This window comes from Mesoplodon mirus (genome assembly GCF_964341445.2).
Source record: "Mesoplodon mirus genome assembly, chromosome: 1".
Taxonomy (NCBI): domain Eukaryota; kingdom Metazoa; phylum Chordata; class Mammalia; order Artiodactyla; family Ziphiidae; genus Mesoplodon; species Mesoplodon mirus.
Window position 1 is genome coordinate 6551666 of NC_138976.1, and position 24061 is coordinate 6575726.

Sequence of the window (24061 nt, forward strand, 5' to 3'; positions counted from 1 at the left end):
TAGTGACCTGGGTCTGTGTCCTAAGAGGATTTCCGAGAAGCCACGTGGAGGGCAGCATGGTGAGGTGACAGCTGGGCAGTGGCTCTTGTTCCCCAACTGACACGGACAGTGCCCAGCTTCCCCTCCAGGTTCTCGAGGGGCCGGGGAGAGGCAGGCGCAGCCTGAGAGCAGGGAGGGCAGCCGGCAGGAGCCGGGCGGTGTTTCCAGGGTAGACCTGGAACCCTCCAGGATGGGGAAGGGCTGGGGGCGGCTTCCCGGAGCAGCTGCCCCTGTGGCTGAACCACAGCGCCCCTTTCTTGGGCAGCGGCAAAGTGAGCACAGCAGGTGAGAGGATGCGGGTGGGCTGGCCTGGCCGGAAGCCCCACCCCCACCCTGCCCCAGGCCATCCTGGGCGCCCGTGAATTCCTCTGACTTCACCTCGATCGCACCCCATCCAGATGCGGACCCCCTCTTGGGCTGCCTCCACCTGACCCTGGGCTAGGGGTGGTGCGAAGTGTGGGCAGTGCTGGGGGGCAGGGCAGTGCTGAGCAGCAGCCTGGGGGCTCCGGAACCACAGCCCTGGGGGCAGGCAAGGACTTTGGGGCCCAGCCCAGGCCTGGGAAAATGGAGCTGCCCCTGACTGGGACCTGGTGGCTGGGGGCAACTTCTCCTGGGCTCTGGCAGGAAAGCCCAGAGCCAGCCTGGGGTGTCACACAGACCCCAGGGTCAGGGCCCTGGTCTGCGAGTTAGGGGCCCTCTCCTCAAAATGTTGCCAGTTTGGTCCTAATGCTATAGAACCTTTCACCCCCACCCGGGTACACACACTTCTTTTTTTTTTTTTTTTTTTTAATAAACTATTTATTTATGGCTGCGTTGGGTCTTCGTTGCTACATGCAGGCTTTCTCTAGTTGCGGCCAGTGGGAGCTATTCTTTGTTGTCGTGCACGGGCTTCTCATTGCGGTGGCTTCTCTTGTTGCGGAGCACGGGCTCGAGGTGCGCGGGCTTCAGTAGTTGTGGCACGCGGGCTCAGTAGTTGTGGTGCATGGGCTCTAGAGCACAGGCTCAGTAGCTGTGGCGCACGGGCTTAGTTGCTCCACATCACGTGGGATCTTCCCGGACCAGGGCTCGAACCCCTGTGCACTGCATTGGCAGGTGGATTCTTAACCACTGCACCACCAGGGAAGTCCTGAGTACACACACTTCTAAGGAGGAAGCCCAAGACAGGTGATGGCTGGTGTACCCTATCCACCTGGGCTTCCCAGTCTCCTATGAGGGCCCCTCTGGGGAACCACTGGGGCTCCCTCGTTTAATGGATTCCTTGGCTCCAGGCTTCCAAGAGCCTCCCTGGTACGTGACAGACTTGGAGGAACAGGCAAAGATGAGAGGACAAAGGGGCCTGGTTTTAGTCCTGGAGGCGGGGACAGAACCTGGGGACCCCCTTAATTCCCCCAGAATTAAGGGCTCCTGGGGTTTCTGTGTGTGTCCCTGGGAGGCCATTGGCCTCAGGAATGGGCTTCCAGGCTGGCTAGGGCGGAAAGACGGACCCCTTCTTATTCCAGGTGGGCTGGGCCTTGGGCAGTCACAGAAGAGGGGTGTCTGTCCGGGTGGCTGGGAATCCAGGCAGGATTCCCTGGAGAGGCATCCTTTGAGTTGGAAGCTGAAAGGTGGATGAGATTTTAAACTGTTAATTACAGGTACTCACAAGTAATGGTCACTATCAGAGGTTTAGAAACTACAGAAAAGCTCAAAGAAGAAAATAAAATCTTCCTGTATTTTCACCACGCAGTTGTTGTCCTGGTCATGCTCCGGGTCATTGCAACAGCTCCCAACTGGATACCTGCATCCACCATCCACCCTTGGCCCCCACCGTCCACTCCCCACCCAGGACCAGAGGCTTCTGTGTGCCAGTCCTCCGGTGGCTTCCCACTACCCAGAGGAGGCTGGCAAGGCCCCGCGCCATCTTCCCTCACCATCTTCCTGCCACCTTCTTCACTGTCCATCTCTCCCTCTAGAACGTGCACTCCAGGGGGTCGGGGATTTGGGTCTGCGTTATTCTTGCCGTGCCTGTGTCCCCAGGTCTTGGAAGAGCACCTAGCTTCTAAGGCGTTTCTATTAAGTGAATGAATGATGTGTAAAATGAATGTGTGTGTGTGTACACATAGTGTAGAGATAGGGATTCCGAACTGTTTCTATCCAGGATGGAATTCCACAACAAAAAATATGGATCGAGGGTTTTTGGCTTTGGGGAGATGTCGTCGGTGTGTCACAGACGTGGGTGGCATCTGTGCTCAGGGGCTCACAGCCTGGCCTTTTTATCATCACTTGAGATTTTCCCTAATAATGCATCTGCACTTCCTCCCAGGGCTTTCGATGGTCAATATCATGAATTTTAACAGCTCCCTGGCACTCCATCATCCCGGATACCCTCATCATTTATTTAATCTGCCCTTATTGTTGGATAATTAATTTTCCGCGCTGCATCAGCATAAGCAATGCTTTCATGGGCACCTTTAAAAAGTTTTGTCAATTTTTAGAACCCAAGTAGGGAAATTTACAAGTGTGTGTATAAAGAATAGAGACCACCCACAATCCCACGTTCCTGAGAAAACAACTGTTCACCCTATGGTTTATGACTTTCCAGATTTTTAAACTATGCATATTAAATACACATTCAAATTATATGCAATATACATAATATGTATATATCTATGCATATTAAATATATAATATTTATATTTTATATATTACCTCTCCTCCCTGGAGATCCTGCCGTGTGGCCACCCATGAGACAGTGGTTGCTTCTCTTGGTATCTGTGCCTGCCAAGAGCATGTTGAGTAGCTTCACTTTTTAAAGTTTGAATTATGAAAATAATATGGTTTTTCTTTTCATTTTCCAAATATAAAATTACAACATTTAATTATTCTTTTTCAAGCGACACACATCTCCCCAGACATGCCAATGCATCTTCTGTCTAGAATTTAGCTTGCTTTTTAAAAAAAGTTGACACTACATTGTAACCCTCTGGAGAATACATTTTCACTGGCAGAGCGGGGCTGGGTGGGCAGGATGTTGCTGCAGGGGGACAGTAGGAGGAGGGGACTGAGTTGTCAGGATTGTCTGAATAATCTGGAGTAGGGGACAAGGCGGGTTTAAGGCGGACAGGGAGAGCAGGACTGGATGCTAGGACCTCAAACACCTGGCCTGGGTGATGGTACTTTGATGGGAGGGCTTTGGGGAGCCCCAGAAGGCTTTAGGCAGGAGAGGGATATGATCAAGGCTGTGTTTTTTTGTTTGTTTTTTAATTTATTTTTATTTTTGGCTGCCTTGGGTCTTCGTTGCTGCGCACGGGCTTTCTCCAGTTGTGGCGAGAGGGGGCTGCTCTTCGTTGTGGCGCGCGGGCTTCTCATTGCAGTGGCTTTTCTTGTTGCAGAGCACGGGCTCTAGGCACATGGGCTTCAATAGCTGTGGCACACAGGCTCAGTAGTTGTGGCTCACAGGCTCTAGAGCGCAGGCTCAGTAGTTGTGGCACACTGGCTTAGTTGCTCTGTAGCATGTGGGATCTTCCCAGACCAGGGCTCGAACCTGTGTCCCCTGCATTGACAGGCAGATTCTTAACCACAGCGCCACCATGGAAGTCCCAAAGCTGTGTTTTAGGGCAACTAATCTGTCGGCTTATGCAGAATGGCCTGGAAAGTGATAAGATGGCAGATAATTTGAGCAGAGGTGTCAAGTCTCCTCTGTCATGGGTCCCAGGGTTCTTTGGGTGTGCTGTGAGCAGAGTGAGGCCAAGCTCAAGAGGACTTCCAAGCTCCATCTCCATCTGCATTGGTTTTCTACACTGGGTAACAAGTTGCCACAAACGTAACAGCTGAAAACAACACCCAGGGAATTCCCTGGTGGTCCAGTGGTTAGGACTCTGTGCTTCCACAGCAGGGGGCATGGGTTCCATCCCTGGTTTCCTGGTCAGGGAACTAAGATCCTGCAAGCTGCTCAGTGCAGCCAAAAAAAAAAAAAAAAGAAAGAGAGAAAACAACCCCCATGTATGGTCTTACGGTTTCTATAGGTCAGGAGTCTGGGCCCAGCTTAACTGGGTTCTCTGCTCAGGGTCTCCCAGGCTGCAGTCAAGGAGTCCTCAGCTGATGTCTCATCTGGAGCTCAGTATCCTATTCTGAGCTCATTCAGATTGCAGGCAGGATTGGGTTCCTTGTGGTGGTAGGAATGAGGCCCTTGGCTGCTGGGGGCCACCTCCTCCACAGGCAGGTCACAGCACAGCTGTTTGTTTCTCAAGGCTAGTGGGAACGCATCTCTCTGCTCTGAATCTCTTCTTTCAGGGAAGACCTGGACTCTCTTTTAAAGGTTTCACCTGGTTAGGTTAGGCCCACCAAGGATAATCTCCCTTCGGATTAGTCAAAGTCGACTGATTAGGGACCTTAATCACATCTGCTACATCCCTTCATCTTCACCATATTCTATTGGTTAGAAGCAAGTCAGAGGTTCCACCCCTACCCAAGGAGAGGGGATTACGAAGTGTGTGTCTCCCTGGGGTGGGAGTCATGGGAACATCTTAGAATTATGTCATCCACACCACTTTATCAAGTGCACCTTCCAGTTTCAAGGTGCCCACTCCTGAGTCCTCATACCCCAAGCTCGATCCATTCCCACTTCTTCTAAGATGTGAACTAAGAGCTTAAGAAGTTCTCAAACACGCCCTTTCCAGCACTTGCAATAGAGAAGGGAATTCCTGACGACCACGAAGCTTCAAGACCTGAAGGACTAATTGTGGGATAACGGGAGCAGAGAAGCGAGCTTTGGATGGGGGCCACTCACTTACCAATAGGGATGGAAAAGGCAAGTCCAGCTCTGACTGAGGCACCAAGGGGGACATAAAAGGGAAGAAAGCACGTTTTTTTCATTGCAAAGAGCTTCTCATGCAGTTGAGATGATCACATTGGCCTGCTTGTTCTGTTTCCCTATGAGGTTATTAGTCTCATTACAGAAAACATAGAGACAAGTGGATTGTGAGCCATTATCAAATTTAAAGTATTTACAACTTGGTTTGCGTCTTCTCAGATTTTTTTTTTTTTTTTTTTTTGCGGTACGCGGGCCTCTCACTGTTGTGGCCTCTCCCGTTGCGGAGCACAGGCTCCGGACGCGCAAGCTCAGCGGCCATGGCTCACGGGCCCAGTTGCTCCGCGGCATGTGGGATCTTCCCGGACCAGGGCACGAACCCGTGTCCCCTGCATCGGCAGGCAGACTGTCAACCACTGCTTCCCACCAGGGAAGCCCCTTCCCAGATTTTTTACACTGAATCTATGAAAACATATGATAAACATCTTGGCACATGTTGCTTCCACCCCCCACCCCATTTTGGATTAGTTTTTGAAGTGGGGCTCAGAGGTAGAATTACCGGGTGAAAGCATGCAAACATTTTCGTGGCTGTTGGTACATCCTCCAAAAGACTTGTGCTGATGTTTATGCTGTGACCCCTGCTGGTGATCTGGGATTTGCTTGTTTCTTTGTCTTTGGGTCAGGAGCCTGCAGCCATCTCTGGTGATCCGTGCGGGAGAGGGCCCTTGTTCTCCCGGCTCTGTGCCTGGCGGGGACCCCACAGCGCCCTCCAGTGGCAGGCAGCAGAGGTGCAGGAGCTTTGGTCCCCAGCTGGTGCCCAAGGAATGTGGGCTTGGAAGGGACAAGGGGAAGAGCCAGGTTCTCTGAGGAGGGAATGTGCAATTTCACCCCAGAACAGGGACTATTTTGACTTCCCTAAACTCCACCCTTGGTCTGTGTTTTTCCACCGTATACACCACAGCGCTCATTTATGGAGGGTAACTCTGCCAACAACCCTGTGAGGTGGCTTCTGTTATCACCCCATGTTATAGAGGAGGAAACTGAGGCCCGGAGAAGTGCCTTGCCCAAGGTAAAACTCTGGTCTTAATTTCTCAGGTTTTGGGTTTTGCAAGAGCCAGACTGCCTTTCCTTCAATTTCTCTCTCTTTCTCTCAACTCAAGTTTCTTTATTTCAAACAAAAAAACAGAAGCAGATACATTCAATGCCCTGTCCCAAGCTTGTTTGGCCAAAAGGGGAAAGGCAATCAGAGGGAGAAGGATTCCAAGTTCTCCCATTCCGGGATGGGGCCTCGGGTACCTTATCCTCATGGAAAATTATATCCCGGGACGGGTGCCCGGGAAGCTGCCCACACAGCCCTGCAATTACGGCTACAATAGTGACAGCAATGTTGGAATATATTTTCTTTCGCAAGGAGGGCTGCTGTGGCCCCTCCCTCAGCTCCCCAGAGCAGCATGTGTAAACGATTAGGCCGATCTGTTTTTTCTTGAGCGCTTGAGAGGAAGTGACATTGACATCCTTGTGGCCCGATGGCGGGGCCAGCGCCTCTGGGGGAACCGGGCCCATGGCTTTTTCTGAAGCTGGTGTTCTTGGGACCCATCTTCCAGGCCCTAGTGGGAGCTCCCCGCCAGTGTGGCCCCCATCTCTGCTGCAGGCAGCCCCAACCTGGCGATTCTTCATGGCCCCTCCCTCTGGACTGAAAATAGAAAGACCAGATGCACCTCCATCTGAGTTCTGGGGCACTGCCCAGGGCCTGGGTGGGCTCGTCCACGTGCTCACAAAAAGGCCATCAGGGCTGCCCGTCAGGGCACAGCTCTGGGCCCTGTGGGCCGGCCCTTCGCTGGTGCAAATCCTTGGGGTGGGTGTCAGCTCCTTGTGAGGGAGGACCCTGCTCAGACCAGGACGGCCCCAGCGCTTGTCTGGGTGGAAGGGCAGGCCAGCATCTTCCCGACCCCTCTACCAGGTGGGTCCTATTGCCAGGGTCTCTTCCTCCCAGGCATCCACGTGCTTAAGCCAAGTCCTGGCCCCCTGGGCTCCCCCTTGTTCCCCAGCCCAACATCTAGTCATCAACCCCTGTCCCTGCTGTGTCTGGGACACCTCCCAGATTGCCCACTCTGTCCCCATCTGGTCCAGGCTGCCACTTCTCCTGCCTGGACATCCAGCCCAGCCTCTGCAGGGGTCTCTCTGTTTCCAACAGGGTCCAAGGGGCGGGTCCCTCCACCGAGCAAATCCCCTCCATGGATCCTCACTGCCAGGGTGACATCCAAACTTTAATTTTTTATTTAAAAAACAATTTTTTTGGCTGTGCCACGCAGCATGTGGAATCTTAGTTCCCCGACCAGGGATCGAACCCATGTCCCCTGCAGTGGAAGCACAGAGTCCTAACCACTGGACCACCAGGGAAGTCCCGACATCCAGACTTTAGATCTGGACACACAAGCCCCATGTGAGCTGTCCCTGCTTCTCTCCATCTTCATCCTGCAGGAGATCCAGGCCCAGAACTATCCCCACTGGCCCAAAGAGGCAGCTTCTGGCCTACCCCAGGGCCTTTACACATGCTGTTCCCTTAGCCAGAAACACTGTTCTCACTCCCCTCTTTGTCTGGTGGACTCTTCATCCTTCCAGGACACTTCCTCCAGGAAGCCTGCCTGGATGCCTTAGACTAGGTTTGGGGCTCCTTGGGCTTGGTGTGGCCTCTGAAGCCAGGGACCCCATGTCAACTCTCTGCTTTCTCCTCAGGGCCCAGCGTAGAGCCCTGCACACATATAGTATTTCATAATATTTGTTCAGTGAATGAATGGCAAATAGAAGCCCGGAAATCACTTACCCAAGGCAGAGGCCAAACTGAGCAAGAAAACACAGCTCTGGCTGTACCCCCTGCACCCCCTTCCCCCGCCATACACACACACAGTACAGGGCACAGGTCAACCCTTTGGTCTGGCTGCCGTAGTCAGGTCGGCAGAGCCAGCTCCATATATCAACAGAATGCCCCCTCCCCACGCCTTCAGCTGGAGCCTGTGCCTCCCCCTCATCGTTTTCCCCCCACCAAGGACCAGAGTCCCAACTGCCCAGCCACAGGGAAGTCACACGGCGATGGTCCCCAGGGCCTGTTGGCCCATCTGAAGGGGACAAAGCTCACCCCACAAGAACCTTGTTTTCTTTTTTGTTTGTTTTCTTATTTATTTATTTGTTTATTGGGTCTTCGTTGCTGCGCGCGGGCTTTCTCTAGTTGCGGCGAGCGGGGGCTACTCTTTGTTGTGGTGCGCGAGCTTCTCATTGTGGTGGCTCCTCTTGTTGCTGGGCGCGGACTCTAGGTGCACAGGCTTCAGAAGTTGCAGCACACGGGCTCAGTAGTTGTGGCTCGCGGGCTCTAGAGCACATGCTCAGTAGTTGTGGCACATGGGCTTAGTTGCTCCGCGGCACGTGGGATCTTCCCGGAGCTGAGCTTGAACCTGTGTCCCCTGCGTTGGAGGGCGGATTCTTAACACCTGAGCCACCAGGGAAGCCCAGAACTGTGTTTTCATGGTGGAATTCCTGATGGAGGATGGGGAAGAATCTCTGGGGGTAAACTGGGGGAGATGGGGAGGGTCCTCACCTCACTCAGGGGTTAGTTACACCTTCTAAAACAAAAATGGGGACCATCCCTTGTGTTAGGATTGTCACGTGGCTTTGACCTATTCAAGGTCACCTAGAAGATGCAGCCTGTGGCTGGTGGGGGGGGGACACTGGCCCTTTGGGGGGGCTTTGATGTGGTGTGGGTGGGGCAGACTAGAGAAACGGGGTCCATCCATGGAGTCCAGAGGTGTGATGGCTGTGTCACTGTGAGGGCCGCCCCTCCGGAGGGGCTGAGCATCTTTGCGCCCTCTGTGGGTCGGGGAGTGTTGTCTTACTTCCTGGGGGCTGGTTGCAGAAATGATCGCTTTATTATATTTTATTTTTTCCGGCCGCATGGCTTTTGGGATCTTAGTTCCCCGACCAGGGATGGAATCTGGGCCCTGGCAGTGAAAGCAGCGAGTCCTAACCACCGGATGGATCACCAGGGAATTCCCAGAAATTATCTCTTAACTTCCCTGGAGGGTGTGCCCATCAGCAGGCGTGGCATGGGGCCAGGTGGAGAGGGCTGGCTTCAGACCATTCCCCTCACCCCACAGTTTTCTGCACACTCCTCATAAGTGATGTCAGTGCCTGGTGGCATATGTGTCCTCTGTGACCCCCAGAGACCATCTCTGAAACGGTAGGTTGGAGGACTTGGAAGAAGGTCTCTGGTGGCCCTGTCTGTTAGGACCACCCGTCTGTCCTGTGAGCCCACCTGGGACCTCCACTCTGCACCCCGACATTCTGGGCCATCTACCCGGGTCCCCCACAGTCAAATGCCCAGGGGACCCCCAGCTTCTGATGCCCAGCAGCAAGGGATTTAATTTTAGCATCTGCCTCCACACACCCTTTGCTCCTGCCATAGGGCAGGGGAGACACTCCCTGCACAGAGAGGGTTCGGGTCCTGGCCAGGGTCACACATCGGGGTTTCTCCCAAACACCCGGGTGTCAGGGGTTCCAGGGCAGGTCTGTGTCTTCCTACCCCGCTCCCCACCCCTGGGGCTCTACAGGGTGATGGAGGACTTCCTGCAGAAAGAGGCACACAGACGAGGGCAGCTGGCCCCAGAAGGCCGTCCCTTCATTGGCTTGCTGCCTTTGTCCGCCCTCCCGCAATCTTTCGGGGCTTAAAATTTTTTTTTTTTATTTCTTAAAGACAACAGCTTTTTGGCTTTAATACACAAAGTAAGTGAGGTCCTTGGGGAGCCGCTGCTCCAACCTTCCAGCCCAACACCTCCAGGGTCAGGGACCGCAGTCTCCAGCGGCCGTGGATGGGGGGCTGAGCCAGGCTCTGGGCACCTCAGCAGCCTCTTGGGCCCAGAAGTCCGGGCTGAAGAGAGGGGCCAGGAGAGCCCACCCAGCCTGTCCTGGAGACAGGGGACAGGAGAAGGTCACCTTCCTGCGTGTCTGCCCTCTTTTCTGCTGTCGTGAGACCAGGGAGGCAACGGGGTCCTGGTGGGGCTGGCTGTCAGTTCACCGTGGGCACCTGGCTATGATGCAGGCTGAACTCCTTGGCCTTGAGACGGAGGCTGGCGATGCTGTTGGCCATGTTGACCCCCGGGGTCGCAGGACCTGAGCCTCCTGGGCTGTACGGCGGCACCGTGCTGGGGGTGACATAAGACACAAGGACATATTGCTGTGGCTGGCAGACCACAAGGGCTGGCCACCTCTGGCGGCCAGTCTTGGACCCCAGCCTCTGGTCCTCCTGTCTCCCTTCCTCAGCTCACTCGGCCGGGAAGCCTTCCAAGACTGGGGGTAAGAGGCAGAAGTGCCCACAGTCAGCCCTGGGACATGGAGCCACCCCCGTAGGCTTGTGGTCCTTCCTCGCTGGACCAGGAGCTTCCTGAGAGCGGGCCCTGTGTCCTGTTCACCCCCAGCGCCTGCCCTGGGCCTGGCACACAGCAGGATGGGGCTGGGATGAACACACACCTGTATGGAAGGAAGCCTCTTGGAGGTTCTCCTGCCCCAGGTAAGAGCAGGGCAGGGAGGGAGCTGGGAGAGCTGTGAGGCTAGCGTGGGCATCACTAGGACTCAGATCCCACGACCCACCGGCTCCTGCCTCTCACGAGACCATGGCTCCAGCAGAGCTGCTCGCACAGACTAAGGGGTGGACGGCAGTCCCTGGAGTCGTGGGGTGCAGAAACCCAACTCGCCAGCATCTCCTTCCTCTCCCTTCCTGCCTTGCCACCTTTCCCCAGCTTTGACCGGGACAAAACTGCCCCAGACTTTGACTCTGGGTCCCAGCCAGGCCCCTGGGACAGGGAACCACTCCCTTGGCTCCCCGGCCTCTCTCCGGGATGGTTGACGAAGGGTGCTGGGGTGCTCGTGCCAGCCTAGAAATCTGCAGGTTTTCAGCTTCCTCAGGATGATGTGGGTTCTCCACTCCTTCCAAACAGGCCTCATTTTCTCGCCCCTCCACACGCTCACACACTTGCCCACAGACCCCTTGGTGCACCCCAGGTCCACAGGGCACCTGGGCACATTTCCCAGCTCTCTTCAGATCCTCAAAGGAGTCTGGGCCCTAAAACACCCCACGGGGTCCCCTGGTTGCTTGCATCCTCCCGACCCAAAAGGGTTCCCGCTCTCACCTGTAGGGGGATGAGGCCGTCCAGGAGAGATAATCGGGGCTCAGGGCAGTGGGCCGGGGAGCCACGGGCTGCTCGATGGCGGCTTCCTGGCTGTAGGACTTGAGCAGCGAGGCTGAGCGGTTGGCCAGCATGGCCCGCTCGTTTCGGCGGAACTTGGCCCGGCGGTTCTGAAACCAGACCTGGGGGCGGGAAGGAGGGGTGAGCGGGCTGCCGAGGGGACCCAAGTCCTTTTGGACCCAGTGTGTGCCTGCTCTGCCACCCACCCTGCACTGGCAGCTTCACCTCTCTGAGCCTCAATTTTCTCATCTGTAAAATGGGGGTGATAAGTGGTGCCTGCCGCTGGGTAAGTATGTGTTGGAGAATGTGCAAGTGGATGAATGAAAGAATGAATAGATGAGCATTTAGCTGCTGTGAGGTTGTAATGAGAGAGGTGCATGCTGGGCACTCAGCTCAGGGCTGGCACGGAACAAGCACTGAACACTTTAAAACGACTTTTATTTATCCAAACCCCATGTGCCAGGCACTGCTCTAAGCTACAAAGATATCAACTTCTTTCATTCTCGTAAGAACCCTATAAAACAGACCCACGTGATCCTCATTTTACAGGGAGGTACCTAAAGCACGGAGAGGCTGAGTAACTTGCTCAAGGTCACACAGCGGGTCAGTGGCAGGGCTTGGATTTGAACCTCAGGCCTCCTGGCCTCAGCTGGTCCTGCTCTTAAACACCTCACCTTGGCAACTCCTTAACCCTGGGTGAGTGGTGGCTGCACGCTCCCCCGGGGAGCCCACGGATGGGCAGCACTCACCTGGACACGCGCCTCGCTGAGGTTGACGCGCCGGGCTAGCTCCTCCCGCACGAAGGCGTCGGGGTAGTGCGTGCGCTCGAACACGCGCTCCAGCGCCTGCAGCTGGCTGCTGTTGAACGTGGTGCGGTTCCGCCGCTGCTTCTTCTTCCGCTTGGCGGCGCCGCCGCGCCCGGGGCTGGGACACTCACCTGCGGAGGGAGGGGCCCGAGGGTCAGCGGGGCAGCGGACAGCGCGCAGTGGGTGCCCGCAGGGCCCCCAGCCCGGAGCTGCCGAGATGATCACGACTCAGGCACCAGCTCAGCAATGTGCTCTGAGCCTTTTACCTGTGTCTCCCTCTGCTGATGGACGGTGCAGCCCGAGAGCAGGAGCACCTCCCTTTAATTCACTCAATTCATCCATTCCTTCATCCATCCATCCATCCATCCATCCATTCTGCAACACATTTACTGAGCACCTACTGGGTGGCGGGCACAGGGCTAGGGCCCTGGGGACATAATGGTGAACAAAAGCAGCCAGGTCCCCATCCTGTGGAGCCCAGGGACAAGCACCCACTGCCATGAGGGACAACTGACCTGGTGTGGGGGGGGCGGGGCAACTGGAGACATCTACGTGTCCTCGGCTCCTAGCTCAGGCTCTGGGGCACGGTAAACCCTCCATGGGTATTTGTTGTTGAATTATATTAATATATTAAGAAAGAGCAGTGAGAGTCACAGTGTCAAGGGTCGACTTCAGGCACCCACAGCTCAATGGATGCTCACAGGAATCCTATAGACAGGTGCTCTTCATGCCCCATTTACAGAGGGAGAAGAGAGGGGGGATGTTCAGCTACTATTTATTTCCACATTTCAATTTGACCCAAGGGCTGAACTGCTGACCCTTCCTCCTGCAGGGCCCAGCTCATTATTCCCTCCTCCAGGGAGCCCTCCCTGACCACCTGAGTCCATATGGAATCCCCTCTCCTCCACTGCACTCACCCAGCACTTAGAACCAACCCCGTCCCGTTCAGGGTCTGGTGTACCTTAATAAAAAATGTATATTTTATGGGGGCTTCCCTGGTGGCGCAGTGGTTGAGAGTCCGCCTGCCGATGCAGGGGACACGGGTTCGTGACCCAGTCCGGGAAGATCCCACATGCCGCGGAGTGGCTGGGCCCGTGAGCCATGGCCGCTGAGCCTGCGCGTCCAGAGCCTGTGCTCCGCAACGGGAGAGGCCACAACAGTGAGAGGCCCGCGTACCGCAAAAAAAAAAAAAAAAAAAAAAATGTATATTTTATGGATAAATAGCAAGGTCTTACTATATAGCACAGGGAACTATATTCAGTATCTTGTAATAAACAATAATGGAAAAGAATATAAAAAAGATTATATATATTTAACTGAATCACTTTGCTGTGCACCAGAAATTAACACAACACTGTAAATCAACTATACTTCAAAAAAAAAAGAATATTTAATCAAACATTAAAAAATCTGGATCCTTAAAATTTGTGTGGAGACACAAAAGACCCTGAATAGCCAAAGCAGTCTTGAGGGAAAAAAATGGAGCTGGAGGAATCAGACTCCCTGACTTCAGATTATAATACAAAGCTACAATAATCAAGACAATATGGTACTGGCACAAAAACAGAAATATAGATCAATGGAACAGGATAGAAAGCCCAGAGATAAACCCACTTACCTATGGTCAACTAATCTATGACAAAGGAGGCAAGGATATACAATGGAGAAACGACAGTCTCTTCAATAAGTGGTGATGGGAAAACTGGACAGCTACGTGTAAAAGAATGAAATTAGAACACTGCCTAACACCATACACAAAAATAAACTCAAAATGGATTAAAGACTTAAATGTAAGACCAGACACTATAAAACTCTTAGAGAAAAACATAGGAAGAACACTCTTTGACATAAATCACAGCAAGATCTTTTTTGATCCACCTCCTAGAGTAATGGAAATAAAAACAAAAATAAACAAATGGGACCTAATGAAACTTAAAAGCTTTTGCAAAGCAAACTACAAAAAAGACGAAAAGACTTGTTTGTTGTTTCCGAATGGGAGAAAATATTTGCAAATGAATCAACGGACAAAGTATTAATCTCCAAAATATATAAACAGCTCATGCAGCTCAATATTAAAAAAACAAACAACACAATCAAAAAATGGGCAGAAAACCTAAATAGGCATCTCTCCAAAGAAGACCAAGAGGCACATGAAAGCTGCTCAACATCACTAATTATTAGAGAAATGCAAATCAAAACTACAATGAGGTATCACCTCACACCAGTTAGAATGGGCATCATCAGAAAATCTACAAACAACAAAGGCTGGAGAGGGTGTGGAGAAAAGGAAACCCTCTTGCACTGTTGGTGGGAATGTAAATTGATACAGCCACTATGGAAAACAGTATGGAGGTTCCTTAAAAAACTAAAAATAAAATTACCATATGACCCAGCAACCCCACTACTGGGCATATACCAAGAGAAAACCATAATTCAGAAAGACACATGCACCCCAATGTTCATTGCAGCACTATTTACAATAGCCAGGTCATGGAAGCAACCTAAGTGTCCATCGACAGATGAATGGATAAAGAAGATGTGGAACATATATACAATGGAATATTACTCAGCCATAAAAAGGAACTAAATTGGGTCATTTGTAGAGACGTGGATGGATCTAGAGACTGTCCTACAGAGTAAAGTAAGTCAGAAAGAGAAAAACAAGTATCGTATATTAACGCATATATGTGGAACCTAGAAAAATGGTACAGATGAACCGGTTTGCAGGGTAGAAATAGAGACACAGATGTAGAGAACAAACGTATAGACACCAAGAGGGGAAAGTGGGGTGGGGGATGGCAGGATGAATTGGGAAATTGGGACTGACATGTATACACTAATAGGTATAAAATAGATAACTAATAAGAACCTGCTGTATTAAAAAAAAAAAGAAGAAGAAAAACAAAACCTCAGTGAAGGGTCCACTTAAGATTTCTACACTATTGTATGCAAACTTTACCTCAAAATTCAAAAGTAAGAGAGAAACATAAATAAATATTAAATTTAATTTTTAAAAAATCTGGAGATTTCATGTAAGGAAAAAAAAAGTACATTTTAATAACCAAATAATGTCACTGCTTGTCGCAGTGACAGATTCAAGCAGCACAGAAAGGCACAAAGTGAAACAAACTACTCCCTTCTCCCGCCTCTGCTCCCCAAGATTTACAAAATTACAAATGTGTATTTAAAAAAATTTACAAGCATGAGATCACGCTGAACACATTGGTGCTGCAACTTGTCTCTCTCTGTCTCTCTCTTTTTTTTTTTAATATTTATTTACTTATTTAGGCTGCACCAGGTCTTAGTTGCGGCATGCATGCGGGATCTAGTTCCCCGACCAGGGATTGAACCCAGGCTCCCTGCATTGGGAGCTCGCATTCTTACCCACTGGACCACCAGGGAAGTCCCAAAACTGAAGCTCGCCTCTTCCTATCTAATTTGCTCCAGAGATCACTCCACCTAGCCCAACAAACCCAGCCCTCTTTATTTGCATTATTTTCCATATTATATTTTCCCTCTTGTTCCCTCCCTCCACATATCAGAACAATTTTTAAATTAGCCTTTGCCCTATCCTTCCAGCATTGCTTTTTAGAAAAATATATAATTAATTAATTTATTTATTTATTATTTATATTGGCTGTGCCGGGTCTTAGCTGCTGCATGCGGGATCTTTGGTCATGGCATGTGGACTTCTAGGTTGCGGCATGTGGACTCGTAGCTGTGGCATGCATGCGGGATCTAGTTCCCAGAGCAGGGATCGAACCCAGGCCCCCAGCATTGGGAGCGTGGAGTCTTACTCACTGGACCACGAGGGAAGTCCCCAGCATTGCTTTTTGCAAATTTTTTTTTCAAGTATAATATTTTCTCCCCCTCTTATATTGAAAGATAGCAGACCACGTCCTGTTATGCATCTCCCTTTTTTCCCACTGAGCAATACATCCCAGGGATTCCTCCATCCAGTGCAGAGAACTCCTGCATGTACCTTCTCACAGCTCTGTACCACTCGGTTGTGCGAATGTACCGTGGTTTAGTCAACTGAAACCAGAGCCCTATGGATGGGCACGTAGTGTGTTTCCAATCTTTTGCAATTAAAGAATGCCACAATGAATAACCTTGTGCAAACATGATTTTCTATTTTTGCCAGTGAATATTTGGGACAGATTCCTAGAAGTGGGATTGCTTGGCCAGTGAGTAAAATGCTAGATGTGGCCAAATTCCCCATAACGCTTCCCAGCAGCGGTGGAGAGGAAGGTCAGTTTTGCCCACAGTTGGGCCAACAGAATGCATTGTGAACCTTTTGGATTTGGGGCCACACCTTGTATTTTTGCTTCCCCAGTTACACATTCCCTTTATACGTGCTATGTGCTTCCCACGATGCTGAGAAGTTGTTCAGCTGAGCATCTAGAACATTCCAGGCCCAGCCACGGATACCACTCAATCCTGGGTTTTGAATGAGCTCCCAGGTTAGCAGGGTTTACTGACTCTTAAGCAACCAGCTGATTTGTTCGGAGGCTAAATTGTTCCATGAGCCTGGTAAGTCATTGCATCGGGGGTAGGGTGGGGGGTTGTCAGGCAGGAATCAGGTAGGATGCCGGGAAAAAGATGACCCTACTTGGTTTGGACCAGTGGTTCTCAACAGAGGGCAATGTAGCCTCCAGGGGACATCTGGCAATGTCCGGAGACATTTCTAATGGTCAGGACTGGGAGAGGGGGTGCTCCTAGGGTCGAGGCAGAGGCTGGGGATGCTGCTGAGTACACTTCGATGCACAAGGCAGGCCCCGCGTCAGGGAATTCTCTGATTCACCGTGTCCATAGAGCTGAGAGAGAGAGGCCCTGGTTTGCAGGGAGGGTCAGGAGTTGAGGGCCAGTACGTTTCCCCTTTGGGAAGTACTGCAAACGTGGGACGCATCTGGGGGTGGGGTAGGCAATGGCAGGGAACACGGAGTGGCCCTGGGCGAGCTGGCCTCTTCTCCTGGACCCGCTTCAGTCTTCACTCCTCACCCCTTTCCTCCAAGAAAAGGTGAAGATGGATGAGAATGTCTGGTGCCGGTGAATGTCTCTCCACCCCCCGCTCCCCACCCCCTTGAGCTGGAAGAAACCTTAAACTGAAATAACAAGGGCTGAGCGCTGAAAACCTGTGTGATCAAGAGCCTGAGAGCGGACAGAAGCTTCTGGAACACCAGCCATCGCGAGCCGATTTCCGCCCCCCTTCAGGCAACGCTTCTTGGGCACAAACCCAACGCAGGAGGTATTTCAGCCAAAAAAGGAGAATTTTTCAGGAAATTTAGCAGTTCAAAACTGAGGGTGTTGAAATGAAAATCATTTTGCAGCCTCGGCCCCCTCCAAGTGGGCGCCGGAAGAAACAACTCTGCTCTTTGGCCAAACTGCGTGGTGCCTTGGAGCTGAAACCCTCACACAAGGGCGCTTAACACCCTTCCCAACAACCTGAGACTCTCCCCACCCCTGATACCAGCTGGTCTCCACTGGTCTGGAGTCACATCTCCCTGGGGGTTCCCATCAAGGCAGCTATGATGGGATGCGCTCAACAAAAGTTGGTTTGGGGGCTTCCCTGGTGGCACAGTGGATAGGAGTCTGCCTGCCAATGCAGGGGACACGGGTTCGATCCCTGGTCCGGGAAGATCCCACGTGCCAAGGAGAAACTGGGACCATGTGCCACAACTGCTGAGCCTGCGCTCTATAGGCTGTGTGCCACAACTGCTGAGCCCGCGTGCCACAACTACTGAGCCCGCATGCCTGGAGCCTATTGCTCCGCAACAGGAGAAGCCCCCGCTCGACTAGAGAAGGCCCGTGCGTAGCAATGAAGACCCAATGCAGCCAAAAATTAAAATTAAAATTAAATCTTTAAAAAAAAAAGTTGGTGTGGGCAGGAGGGATGCCAAGCGCTCTGTCTGCTTCCATCCACTGAATCCTGGCATCTGCCCTATGAGGCACTGGCCCATTTCACACACTGGGAAACTGAGGCTCTGAGAGGTTCACCCAAGATCACACAGCGGGGACTGGAATCTGTGTCTGTGGGAAGGCTCAGGCGGCCCGGTTTGTGAGCCTGTCTCCGAGGGGGCCGCCTCCCGCGGTTCCCGGGGAAGGTGATGCGGGGGTCTGTCACACTCTACGCCCCAGCTCTGGGAGACACCATGGATCATGTCATCTCACTGGTGCAGAAATGCCCCCGAGTCTCCATCCTATAGCCTCCGGGAGGAAGACCTCACCTCTGGGAGCCTTGAGGGCCAGCGGCTTGCCCAAGGTCACACAAAGTTCCTGGAGGAGCTGAATTTAACTCAGTGCCAAGAGCATAGTAATCGCTTGATATATGTTCGCTGCTCTTGGCCTTCTTCCTTGTGTGCAACCCTCTTCCCGCCTGAAGACAAAGATCTTTCTCCCTCCGCCCCGCCCACAGTAGAAGGATGGTTCCAATCCCTGCTGTGGGCAGAGGCTGAGGAGAGGCAGCCGAGGTTCAGGAAGATTCACGCAGCGTCTTGGAGGTGACCCAGGACTTGAACCCACAGCTTTGGACTCAGCCAGGGCTCTCGGGCTGGACTCCGCTTCCCAGCAGATGTGCTGGATATTTGTTACCATGAGTTCCTGAATAACCCCCTGAGAAGTGGATTGTGGTAGGCGTGTGTCCTCTGGGGGTTCCACGCTTGAGCTTAAAGCATTTGGAAAATAAATACTCTTGAAGCCTCAGGCCAGCGAGCACTGGGACCAGCTCCGTCCAAGTCAGGGCTGTGCCCAAAGTTTCCTTTTGTTCCGTAAAAGTTCTGCTTTCCTCTGGGATTGAAAATAAAGCCTGAAACCACCTCCATTTACGTGGGCTGTTTAGGGGCTATTGTGAGGGGCGGGATCAGGGAAGAGAAAAACAGCCTCACATAGGGGAGGCCAGCCATGCTCTCCCTCCCTTATTACATTACAATGAAAAAGAAGTGACTGGCGCACAGTTTTCTGCCATTAAATTATTTCACACGTACAATTTATTTGGCTGACTTCAGGCCAAAGACATTTAAAAACTCTGCTCTCGGCCAAATGATCAAGTGTTCCTGGCTCCCTCTCCTGCACCCATGGTTTTTCTTATTCCGTGTAATTTAAGGGTCTAAATAGTCTGGAGGGAATTAACTGCAAATTCTTCCTAAGACAAATAAATCCGGCCTCTTCGTTTCTGCCTTTCCCAAGCCGTTGAGAGACACTCTCTGTTTGTTTTTGCTTCAAATAGTCAGTTTGTGCCTGACCCTGGGGCCATGGCAAGCTCCAACCCAAATAAATAACTTTTATTAATTAGCATTTATTCTGACCGAATAAGCAGCCTCCCCCCACCCCAAATGTGATCTCTGCCAACACGTTCACAAAAATAAACAACGCGTCCCCAGGACCTTGACGTGGATTTAACAAATTAACACTGGGCCTTGGTCAAAGGAGCTTCGAAGCTGCAGAAATATTTACAGCCAGAGAAGTCTGAGGAAGGAAGTGGAGGTGGGGGGCACAGAGAGGCTGCCCCCCTCAAACACCCAGGTCTCTTGGTAGAGACTTGGGTTCCTTTGAAAGACCCCTGGGAGAAGGGCTCCGACAGGAATTCTGGAAACGGTGTCCCTAGCTTCTGTAAGGCAGCATCCCTGGCTCAAATGCCACCAGGAGAGACTTGAGGGAGAATCTCACCTCCTCAATTAGGAAGTGAGAGGCAGGACAGGCGGTAAAGGAGCCGGGGTCCTGGTTTAGGACCTCAGGTTGGCCCTGGCGCACCAGCAGCGTGGCGGTGGATGAAGCCTTTATTCTGTACCAGCCTCAGGAATTGCACTGAGAAATGGAAGTAACAGGAGCCACCTAATCGAACCCTCACAACCGTCAGACCTGTGTGCTCTTAGCCTGATTTTACAGATGAGGAAACTGAGGCACGGGGTTAAGAAACCTGCCAAATCCATGTGGCCAGTCAAGGCTGGAGCTGGGACTTAAACCTGAGGATTGGCACGGAGCCCAGGCTTTTAACCAGTCTGGCATGGGCGGCCGGCCCTAAGAGTACCCCCAGGTCTTCATGCGGCAGGATCCTGGGGGTCTCTCCCCAGGGGCTTAGGGTGAATGGGTCAGCCAAGAAGAGGGGGGCTGAAGGCAACAGGAGCATCTCTAGAGCTGGGATCTGTGCTGGAGTCCCCGGCACACAGGGCAGGGGGGCTGTCAACAGCATGCAGCGTGGGGTAGCTTCGAGGGGGTGGGGCATGTGAGACCTGTGAGGGCAGAGCCAGGGTCACGCCTGGCACCAAGTGTGTCACCCACGTTGGAAGGAAGAAAGGAAGGATGGACAGGAGGGAGGAGGAAGGAGAAGAAGCATGGAGCCTGCAGCCATCTGGAGAAGGGCGCCTGGGCTTCCGGGGGCTTCCCCAGGAGGCCAGCTCTGCCCCAGCCAGAATCCAAACAAGGAGCTAAGAGCTGCTTTCATTTTTGGACGGGCCGGCCTCAGTCCAGGACACTCAGGGACCAGGGCTAAGGCACAAAGGGGGGTGAGATCACACGGGCGGACTTCCCAGCATCACCTCCCTGGAGGCCCCCAGCAACCTCAAGATGGGAGGCAGGGATGCTTCTGCCTCATGGAGGAGAAGAGGGAGAGAGGCCCAGAGAGGGGCTAGGACCTACCCAGGGTCACACAGCGAGTGAGAGTCCTCCCCCTGCCAGCCCCAGGTCCTTTCTTTTCTCCCCTGGTAGCCACTTGGCAGGGTGAACCGAGGGAGGAGCTGGCCCCAGCCTCCAGCCCAGCCCTGGACAAACTGACGGTGAACATGACAGAAGGATGGGGCCTTTGTCTTGAGGGTTTCTGGGCTCTGCCCTGGGTGGGCCGTGGCAGGTCAGGGGGGCTGGGGTGGTCTCAGCGCTGCTGTCCCAGGTTCGCAGCCTCCCTGAGGTCAGGATTTACATTGGACATGCACATCCTCTCCCCTGAGGACCTCTGCCCACTCCATTCGTGGGCTTGTGACTTCTCTCTGCCTCCCTGGCTCACCTTCAGGTCTCAGCAGAATGCCACTTCCTCCAGGAAGCCATCCCAGACCCCCCATCATAGCTCTGTCATGTTGCAGCGTATATGCAGGGTCATTTGTCTGGCAGGGACTGGAACTTGCTGTTTTCTGTCTCTCTGGGACCTGTCACAGGGCCTGGCCCAGGGTAAACTCTCCACAAATATTCGTTGAGTGTTGAGTGAGTGAATGAAGAGATGAACAGACAAATGAGGAGGCCCTGGAAGAGCGTGGGAAGACTTCAGAGTCTGCCCCCGTCCCGGCCTGTCTCCAGGGTCCAGGTTCTTCCATATGGAGCCATAGAGACCTGGCCAGGGCTGAGTCATGACCGCATGTGTCACAGGGCAGGAGGGAGGGGCTTGGGGCAGTGGGGGAGGGGAGTCAGCCACCGACACCCACTGTCCAGCTGCCCCTCCAAGGATGTTTCATCTCACTCATTTTGAACAAAAACCCAAGGTGCTGATACATTTTTATAGCTACCAGTCTAGAGAAGGAGAAAATATCTCAGGAAGGAAGGTGAGGAAGGAAGACACAGCTGGGCCCAGGGAGTCAGAGAGGTCCCCTGGGGCCCTATCCATGTCCCCATGATCTCACAGGCCTCAGACAGCATGTAAGAACCCAGCATCATGGGCCACCTCAGCCTGGGACTGCTGCACCCCCCACCGCCTCCCAGCCCGAGGCCAGTAACTAGTATGGCTATGAGGAGGCATCTGCAGGCTTGGGCTAACCCTGGAGTCTGGAGGAGGCCGGGGGAGGCCCCTGCATGTCCTCTCGAATCCTCATCAGGGTCCTGGAGGCAGCTGCAATGCATCTGGGTCTCTCTGGGGTCTAGAACCTCTTCCGTACACACACTAAGGACATGGCATGCTGCACACACTTCCATCAGGCCACTGGACCCCCCCAAGAGACCTCAGTGGAGGCGCCAGTGCGCCAAGGTGATTTGCCTTACCGGACAGCAAGAGTTCCTGCCACCTCAGGGCCTTTGCACATGCTGTTCCTGGCCTAGAGCACTGCACCCCTTTTGCCTGGCTAATGTTTCCCGGCCTTTAATCTCAGACTAAATGCCCTGTCCTGGGGGGTCTTTCCCAGCCCTCAGACCAGGACAGATCTCCTTGTTACAGGCTCCTGGGCCCTCTTCCCTCTCCAGTACATCTGTAATTAAGTCATTCTTCTGTTTTGGTTTTCTGCTTCATGCTTGTCTCTTCCATTCCATCCTAAGCTCTAGGAAGGTGGGGGCTGGGTTTGCCTTGTCACTGCTGTATCCCCAGGACTGGGCAAGTCGTTTGGTTTCAGAAATATTTCTGAATGAATGATTATGTAGATGAAGGAAGCCCTCATTCCAAAAAAGGGATGAAAGTCTCAACTTCCAAAGCCAGTTCCCTTTGCCCTCAAAAGGGCCAGACAATGGTTTCTTAGATATGACAGAAAAAGCACAAGCAATTAAATTAAAAAAAAAGAGAAATCGGACTTCTTCAAATTTAAAACTTTTGTGAACACGATCAAGAAAGTAAAAAGAGGGCTTCCCTGGTGGTGCAGTGGTTGGGAGTCCGCCTGCCGATGCAGGGGACACGGGTTCATGCCCCGGTCCGGGAAGATCCCACGTGCCGCGGAGCGGCTGGGCCCGTGAGCCATGGCCGCTGAGCCTGCGCGTCCGGAGCCTGTGCTCCGCAACGGGAGAGGCCACAACAGTGAGAGGCCCGCGTACCGCAAAAAAAAAAAAAAAAAAAAAAAAAAAAGAAAGTAAAAAGACAACCCACAGAATGGGAAAACTATTTACAAATCATATATTTGATAAGAGACTTGTATTTAGAAAATATCAAGAACTCTTGTAACTCAACAATAAAAAGACAAATAGTCCAATTTAAAAATAAGCAAATGATCTGCATAGACATTTCTCCAAAGAAGATGCACAAATGACCAATAAGCACATGGAAAGATGCTCAACATTATTAGCCATCAGGGAAATGCAAAGCAAAATCACAGTGAGATACCACGTCACACCTACTAGGATGTCTAGAATCAAAAGGCAAGTAATAACAAGTGGTGGAAAGACTGTGGAGAAATCAGAACCCCCAGGCACTGCTGATAGGAATGAAAAGTGATGCAGCCACTTTGGAAAACAGCCTGGCAGTTCCTCAAAATGCTAAAAATAGAGTTAGCATATGACCCAGCAATTCCACTCCCAGTTGTATACCCAAGAGAAATGAAACCATATGTCCACACAGAAACTTGGATACGAATGAATGCTCATAGCAGCAATACTCATAAGAGCCCAGAAGTCGAAACAACCCAAATGCCCATCAGCTGATGAGTGGGTACCCCAAACATCCATACAATGGAATATTATTCGACTGTAAAAAGGAACGAAGTACTAATCCATGCCACACCACGGATGACCCCTGAAAACATTACGCTGAGTGAGAGAAGACGGTGCCATTAACAAAAGGGCACATGATGTACAATTCCACTCATATGAGCTGTCCAGAATAGGCAAATCTATAGAGACAGAAAGTAGATTAGTGGTTGCCAGGGACCGAGGGAGGGTGATGGGGGTGGGGTGAGTGGGTGAGGACTAAAGGGTGCAGGGTTTGCTTCTGGGGTGATGAAAATGTTCTAAAATCGATTGTGGTGATGGTCGTACAACTGAACAGACTAAAAATCACTGGATTGTATGCTTTAAATGGGTGAATTGTATGTTCTGTGAATTAAATCTCAATAAAGTCATCATACAAGAACACAGGGCTTCCCTGGTGGCGCAGTGGTTGAGAGTTCACCTGCAAATGCAGGGGACACGGGTTCGTGCCCCGGTCCGGGAAGATCCCACATGCCGCAGAGCGGCTGGGCCCGTGAGCCATGGCCGCTGTGCGTCCGGAGCCTGTGCTCCGCAATGGGAGAGCCCACAACAGTGAGAGGCCCGCGTACCGCAAAAAAAAAAAAAAAAAAAGAAGAAGAACACAGAAAAAAGGGAGGGGGTAGAGAGAAAAACTGGGATTGGCTGAGAATAGCAAGGAAAGGAGATCCCCTGAACGCTTGGCGGGGATGTGACCGGGAGTGGGGAGAACAGAGTCTCTAAGGCCCAGATAGTGGCTCAGTGCTGCCTGGGAAGCCCCAGAGCCACTCTGGGTCAGGGTCTTTGGGGAAATGCTCAGTAAGACAGCTGCCACAAGGGGGGCGTGGTTCTCCGGA

At 52.3% G+C, this 24061-nt stretch overlaps 1 protein-coding gene across 1 annotated transcript in view; it reads right to left on the reverse strand.

Annotated features, from left to right (window-relative positions):
* Positions 1-8583: 8583 nt before the first annotated feature.
* Positions 8584-24061, reverse strand: part of PRRX2 (paired related homeobox 2) — a 49393-nt gene continuing 33915 nt past the window's right edge. Inside the window, exons 2-4 of the mRNA XM_082623697.1 lie at positions 11811-11998; positions 11005-11183; positions 8584-10020 (exon numbers count right to left, since the gene is read on the reverse strand). Of these exons, the coding sequence (XP_082479823.1) occupies positions 9885-10020; positions 11005-11183; positions 11811-11998 (503 nt within the window). The 3' untranslated portion in view covers positions 8584-9884. The remainder of the gene's footprint in view (positions 10021-11004; positions 11184-11810; positions 11999-24061) is intronic.